Genomic DNA, 8,047 nt, shown 5'->3' on the forward strand with positions numbered 1-8,047 from the left:
GGGAGTTTTAAAAAAAAAGACAGGAGCGTGTATTAACCTCTGCCACCTGGGGGACGGAGGGCGATTTACACACAGGCAGCACATACGAGCACAGACACACAGACTCAGCAGTTGTCCAACACACACACACACACACACACGCTAATAAAAATAGATATAGACACACAAACTGCTGAGCTTTTTTTTTTTGTCCGTGTTATTCCTGCAGGTCCAAAAAAACCAGAAGCAGTCGACTCAGATTCACACAACGCATCGTTTCTTTATCGCTCTGTTACTGCTGCTGATGTTTCTGCTGCTGCTGCTGATGCTGCTGATGCTACGTCTCCTGCTGCTGCTGATGTTACTGCTGCTGCTGATGCTACGTCTCCTGCTGCTGCTGATGCTACGTCTCCTGCTGCTGCTGATGCTACGTCTCCTGCTGCTGCTGATGCGGCTGATGCTACTGTTACTGCTGCTGATGCTGCTGATGCTACGTCTCCTGCTGCTGCTGCTGTTACTGTTACTGCTGCTGATGCTGCTGATGCTACGTCTCCTGCTGCTGCTGCTGTCACTGCTGCTGCTGCTGATGCTGTTACTGCTGCTGTTTATGCTGTTACTGTTACTGTTACACAAAACCAGCAGAGAGATGACGTCATACGGGCACAGACTTGTTTGCAAAGGAAAATATTCAGGTGCACTTACACAATATAAACACTAGGACACAGACGACGTCCACTGTTGACGTCTGAGACTTGTCTAATATTATTCTATACATTCAGCACTGGCTTCTTTTATTTGTTAATTCGTTGTTAATTTTGTCGACTCATCAGTTTCGTCGATGACGACCTATTTTTCTGAGCAAAAATTTGACCAAAAAAAATCATCTGTGAAGCTAAGAGTTGTCTGGTGCTACTGTACGATCGTGCCCACCACGCACAAGGCTGCAGGTTCGATTTCACCTGGTCTCCAATTCAAGTCAGTGAAGGGAATCTATAATCTATACAAACTAGCTCTATGGTGACCCCTGTTGACAGAGCAGCTCAGAGCTGTGTGTGTTGTTATTGAATGTATAGACTGTGGTGATGTAGGAGAGCAGGAGAGAAAACAAACAAATAAATAGAAATCCGTCCACGTCTCCTCCTCCTGATGTACGTCCTGTCGTACCTTCACGTTAACACACGCCCACATCCACACACACACGGTGACAATCTCTGTCTGGAGCTCAGCAGACTGTGAAAGACAAGACTGTGAGGAAACAAGAAAACAAGAAAAATGAAGGAACAGAACATTTCTGTCTGGCAGCACAGATCTGCTGATAAACGCCGGGAGGGAGGGAGAAAGAAATTAGCTCCATTTATGGGCGGTCGGCAGGAGTGCTCCTCTGGTGAGGTCACCAAGGTGGAGAAGATTGGCTACGATCGACAAAACTCACTTTCCTGCTCTCTGGTGTGTGGAACTGGTCAGTCTGAGTCCGACTGTTTCTTTCAGTAAAAAAAAAAACCACGTCACATCCCTGTTTTCCTCTGACGATCAGCTTGACCCCGAGCTGACCTGCACGTTGGTGTTGGTGAAAAATGAAAATATTGTATTTAGAATTAGATTTTTCGTCACGCCTCTGTTCCTTCAGTCCGTTTATCCTGGTTGTCTTTTTTTTTTTTGTTATTGTTCAGGCGGTGACGGTGTCTGTCACTAACTCTAACCCAACTGTGACGCTTTTCAACTTTTAACTATTAACGTCAACAAAGTTGTGAAAGTCGTGGCCCACACTGTAAAGTAAATGAAGCGAGGGAACGGGGGGGGGGGGAGGAGGGGGAGGGCGTGAAAACAAAGTGAGCGACGACAAGGAGAGCTGGAGCGAGACAAAGTGAGACAAAGTGAGACAGGCGCAGGGCCATTGAGAGAGAGGGCGATTGAACATGATGATAAGAGCTACCTTTAACTTGGAGAGAGCTCTTGGTGGACCACAAGTGCAGCTCAGCCAGGCAGAACGCCATCTGACGGAGGAGAGTAACCCGAGTCTGCGGAGAGGGACGAGAGCAGGACAGAACAAATGAGGGGCGGGACAAACACCTGTCCAGATGGGTATCTCAGCGAGGGGGACATGAACGAGGCCCCAGGGTCGTTTGACTGACCGTTAGTCCAGAGATGAAAATATAAATATATTTAGGATAAAATATTTGAGTCTGAATGATGAAAAAAAAGAGATCTGTTCTCAGGATGTTGGTGACCTTCATCTAAATCATCTTCATTCACATCTGTAAAATTCTTCACTTTGAGAATTTGATATGTGACATATGTGTCAAACGTATGGCCCGTGGACCAAATGTGGCCCGCCAAGTCACTTTGCGTGGCCTGCAGGAGTTTAAAAATATTTAATTGCCTCATAAACTTGATAATTTGTTTTTAATTACACAGAGCAATTTACAATATTTGTAACTAAATATTTGTACCGTAATAAAAATCGTGTATTCATACGTTATGGAGTAGTTACATCTGTACAGACTGAGAACTGATAACATCTCAACATATTATTGTTGATTTATTGTCTTTAAATTCACCAGACTTCACCTCTGGTCTCTGTTCGTAATCACGGCAGTAATTATTCGCAGTAATTATTCGCAGTAATTCTTTGAGGTACAATTTCGCTGTAATTCTTTGAGGACATTGTTCTGCGTCACAACAACGCTACAACAAAAATCATTGTTGTCCTTGTTCCAAATATACGGTATAAAAGCGATCATAATAGCAGTATAGGATGTGAACAAAAACAATACTCCTGTCGCAACTTAATACCCTCTAGTGCCACCTAGGTACCAGTTGTACCTGTCTTACTCGTGAGAAGGAACTTGGCCGTCGGTGAATGCACATTTCTACCAAAAAAGAAAAACGAAACAACTAATTACAAACAATTGATCGACACACACACACACACACTCTGTGGAGCCTGTGAACTCCGTCTGACACCGAGGCGAGGTCATGGGCGTCGATGCCTGTTTCACACATCACAGGTGAGCAGTGATGGACACACACTCACACGTCGGAGCTGACAGCTCAGACAAAGCAGGCAACATTCCTCACATTGGTTCATGAACGCAGAGCAGAGCTATGAAAACCGTGGGTGGCCCCGCCCTCCTCATGACAGACCTTAAGGTTTCACCGAGTCGAGAAAACGGTGAAAAAAAAAATGAAGCTTTTATTCTGTACGTTAGCTTCAAGTCCCGTCAGCAAATAGAAAGAGAAAAAATATATATATTTGATGTTAAATCTGTTTGATTTTGTGACGGTGGTTCCCAAAATGGGGGGCGGGCCCCAACTAGATGGCACAGAGTTGTTGCACTTGGACGGCTAGGCAAGGAATTTCAAACTCATTTTATTTCACAAATTAAATGAGAATAATGAAATGTTTGTTTTAATACCGATACCGTCCACTAGGAGTTCGCCCAAGAAAATGCCTCCTACCGACCTTATATAACCAAATGCCACGATCTTATATTTTATATCTTACAAAAAAAACTAAAGCAACAAGATCTGATAACCATTTATGTCGTAGGATTTCGCAAATATTTAATAATAATTAGCTGTTCGTTAAAAACCGACGGCTGTTCCGGAGATATCCGTTAGCAGAGACTGACCTCGGTGTTGACTGGCCTCAGGTTGGGAGTTTATCTCCAAGCTAGAACCATCTGCTGGTTCTAAGAACTACAACGTAGCAGTTAATGCTAATGTGGCTAAAGCTAGTGGCCTTAGCTCTGCTAAAAGGGGCGGAGCCAAGTCCTGGTCCCTAGAGGTTTAAATCCCCCAAACTTTAATGTTCAATTCAATCATATTCAACATTAGGTTTTATTATAAATGAATGAAACGCAGGAGAATTTCTCTACTGGAATAACGCGGTGGTAGAGCGTCAAGCTAATTACACCAGACAAACGTCCTCAGACCCAGTGCCCACTGAGCCACAGCAGGTCCTGGACATCTGCCACATTCATGTTGTTTACCTGAGTTGGCCACAGTGTACGGAGGGTCTGTGTGAACGGTGCTGGAGGTGGTGGTTATAAGGTGGGGGGGGGGGTCGGGGGGGTTCAGACTTATTGTTGTCTCTAAAGAGCCTGCTTTAACATCAAAGCAGAGAGGGGGAAAACATGAGAGCACCCTTTCAGGCACAGTCCACAGGAACTAGGACCTCGTCTGCTCCTCGGACTCCTCTTACACTGACCCCTCCAGGGGGCTTTCCATGAATATGTGTGTGTGTGTGTGTGCAACAGACGGTGCCTCTGTGTGAGTACGAACACATACTGTACACAGGGGGTGTGTGTGTCTGTGGGCCAAGGACATATGAAGTAGACAAAGGTACTGTACAGTGCCCCCAGTGGGGTGCTTGAGCACTGCACGGGAATTAGGAAGAAAAATATAGGAGTTTGCGGGACAACGTTATCTGAACTGGTCAAATCTACAGCCTTGTTGTTCAATGACATGTGAACAGTCTACAGCTTTAAAGTCACCAGAAGAGGGCGCTAGGGTTACGGAAGTGACTATAGATGCTGCTCATGCTAGCGTGTGTACGGTAATATGTCAACTCTAAATACTGGTTAATAAAATCTGAAAAATATACACAGTTAAATATTGAGTAGGAATAAAACGGTAATTTGATGTAAAGGTTTTGACAAGTCCAGATCAAACTGGATTTACTTTACTCCCCCTGTAGGTGATGGGTAGATATGCAGACGGATCTGTTTATTCATTTGTTTTTAAAATAATGAGATATTTTGCCAAAACTGCACATATTTATTAGTAGGGCAGAAGTATTTTATGAAAAGTATTTTTGTACATTTATGACCAGACCTGCACACTAAAAAAAAAAAAAAAAAAAACTCTCTTTCTGTCACTCTTTGATAAAATTTGGCCCCGAGATCAAGAGGGAAAAAAATAAAAACCACTTTTAGCAGATTTGACACCATGATGATAGAGAGAAACTGGAGATAGTGATAGAGGAGATGGATTTGAAAAATCTCATTGATTTTACCCACTGAAAACTCACCTTGTCCAAGGTCAGGTGATAGTGTACGGTCTGTGGCAGAAGGAGAGAAAAAAAAGAAAAGTTTGTTTTTTAGAGTCTGATCTTTAGAAAAGGAAAAAGATCCAGAAGAAATATAATAATAATAATTCAAAATTGTTTTATTTAGATTTTGTTTTTGTTTTTTTACATTCACTAACTTTTATAATAATTCAAAATTGTTTTATTTAGACTTATTTATTTTATTTTTTTTACATTCACTAACTTTGAGTTAAAACCAGATCAATTACAAATCTGTTACAGATGAAGTTTTCGTTAACAAAGTGTAAAGTGTGAGAAATCTTTGCACTAATAATTTTACACATTGAAAGTAAATTCATAAAAACTTAATATTATAATATAATAAATAAAATATTTATTCTTTCTCTGCGGGTTCCTGCAGAAACACGTCAGGATACTCACGTAAAGTAAACGTGGTTTATGTTGTTACAGTATGAACCGTAGGGTTCAGCGGCGTTGAAGAGCTCAGGGTCGACAAGGGGCGGGGGTTCAAATCCCGAGCTGCTCTGCAACAGAAGAGAGACACCAACGAGATGATGAAACCGAGGCAGACTCACAGACGGACAGACATTTTCTCTGACATGTTAAGAATCCTCGCTCCCTCTCTGACACACACACACACACACACACACACACACGCCAGAGGCAGCGTTGTCACTCAGTGCAGTCGACCCATCACCGCAAGGAGACAGATGTGGTAAATTACAGGGTTAAAGAGCTGCCAAAGGGTGAGTGACACAAGGCCATCACCATCACCCCCCCCTCCCCCCTCCAGCACCATTCCTCCCCCACACACACACGCAAACACACATTCAGTCACACTTTTTTAATAAGATCACACGTTGACGTTTCCTCCTCACCTTCTTGTCTCTTTGTTTTGACCCTGTTTTCTAACTTCCTGCCATTTAAAAAAATGTCTCTCAGTAAAGTTTTTTTTTTTTTCCTTCTCGCTCGGCCACTGCCTCTTGATGTTTCGGTTGCCGGGTAGAAACTTGTCAAACATGAGGAACATACACAGGGGTGGACCAAACAGAGCCGAGATACGACCGGTTTACAGCCTGTAATTGTGAGTGTATGAGTGGAGATTTTTCCAATCTCGGCTTCGGCTGCCGCTCCTGCAAGTCTCAATCACACACACACACACACACACACACACACTCACTCACTCACGTATTCCGTCGACACACACTCAGGCATCACAGCCCGTCCGCAGCCACATACGCTGCTATCTCTCCAGCGTCTGATGTGTGAACTCAGACGCTGGAGCACAAACGTATGCATGGAGTCCAGGACTTCCTATCTTTGAACCTCGCGATACCGGAGGAAATACACACATACACACACTTACATTCACAGATATATATGTATATATGTGCACACACACACACACAGACACACACACACAGACACAGTGTGTGCTTATCTGCAGCATATCCTTGAGGGAGAAGACCTGGAGTGTCTTCCAGTGTTGTATCAGAGCAGAGAACGGTGGACAGAACTCAGAGGAGCGATGGTCTGATTCTGAGGACTGAGACAGAGGAGACGGAGGAGGAGAGAGAGACAAAGGACGAGACAAAGGAAACAAGGCTGTGAAAGGGTTGATGAGGGAGCAGGAGACCACGTCAGGGGACACTCACGGAACAGATAGGTGTGTGTGTGTGTGTGTGTGTGTATTTACCGTTCCTATCATGTTCAGTTATACTGTAGTTACTGAACAGTGATCTTCGTGAAGACCGCGCAAGAAACAGCAAAGAAAACAAACAAAAACTGTATATAATCGACCGACCGACATCATCGACCCAGATGTTAGCGTAATTATGTAATATCTGTAAGAATCGTTATCGGTTTTTGCTCCGATATTGAAATCCTGATAACGCAATGCCTGGTTTTCACAAAAAATAGTTTTGGGGATAAACGACTGTATATTCAAGTGAAAGTCACTAGATGGCAGCCTTATTTAAACTCATACTCATACAGTGGTTTGTACAGATAAATAAATAAATATATATATATATCGGAATTGATATCGGAATTGGAAATTGTTGTAAAGTGTTTGGACAATATCGACATATCAGTTATTGGCAAAAAGTTCATATTGGACATCGCTAAACACCAGGATCTCCGAACAGTTTCACCTACAAAAATTCCACCTAATCGCAAACAAGCACTGACGGCCACGGCAGGCGAACGTGACTTGACAACACCAACATAGCTTCGTCAAAAACCCAGCGTACACTTCCTACCAAGTAGCCTAGCCTTAACCCTTTAATGCCCAGACTCCTACCAAGTAGCCTAGCCTTAACCCTTCAATGCCCAGACTTTTCCCTTCCCTTCCCAACACACCAGTCCTGAAAAAGTTGGAGGGCGACGAGTCCTTGATCCATGATAGCTCATAAGACCAGCGCTAAGAGAATACGATAAGGTTTCTAAATGAAGCTAGCGTCTTTTGTTGCGTCAGAAATTCCCGGTTTGACATAAAGTCACTTTGAGTTTAAGATCCATAATCCAGTCTCCTGTTCTTCATCTCAGATAATTATGGTGTTGAGGTTTTTACAGAACACATCACACCCAGAAGAGAAGCTAAAGAAGGGCCTTGTTCTTCAGCAGTGTGTACACACACACACACTCACTCCGCGACATGTGTGTACACACACACTCCCACGCACACACTGACACCAAACCATGGGTAAGTACAGCGCGTCGTCTCATCTGTCTCATCACAGGACAGAGGGACAGCGGAGGACAGTGGAGGGTGGGCAAAGTGGCGCCCGGCAGAAGAACACACACACACACACAGCGTACACACACACACACACTTCACAGAGTCCCTCAGGTGCCCATTGAGCTGTCGTTGTGGGAAGAATGGAAATGATTGACAGGCAGAACAAAATGAGGTGAAGCTAATACTACAGCGTTCAGGCCGGGTGACGGCTACAGTCACTCTGCATGTGTGCACACATGTGTGTGTGTGTGTGTTTTACCAGACCTGTCAATCAGCAG

At 43.8% G+C, this 8,047-nt stretch overlaps 1 protein-coding gene across 1 annotated transcript in view; it reads right to left on the reverse strand.

Moving 5' to 3' along the window:
- wdpcp (WD repeat containing planar cell polarity effector) overlaps positions 1 to 8,047 on the reverse strand; it is a 54,090-nt gene that overhangs the window by 36,880 nt on the left and 9,163 nt on the right. Inside the window, exons 2-4 of the mRNA XM_008321380.3 lie at positions 5,450 to 5,553; positions 5,012 to 5,041; positions 1,913 to 1,997 (exon numbers count right to left, since the gene is read on the reverse strand). Coding sequence (XP_008319602.1) covers positions 1,913 to 1,973 — 61 coding nt within the window. The 5' untranslated portion in view covers positions 1,974 to 1,997; positions 5,012 to 5,041; positions 5,450 to 5,553. The remainder of the gene's footprint in view (positions 1 to 1,912; positions 1,998 to 5,011; positions 5,042 to 5,449; positions 5,554 to 8,047) is intronic.

The sequence above is a fragment of the Cynoglossus semilaevis genome, chromosome 12 (assembly GCF_000523025.1).
Source record: "Cynoglossus semilaevis isolate Cse_v1.0 chromosome 12, Cse_v1.0, whole genome shotgun sequence".
NCBI lineage: Eukaryota > Metazoa > Chordata > Actinopteri > Pleuronectiformes > Cynoglossidae > Cynoglossus > Cynoglossus semilaevis.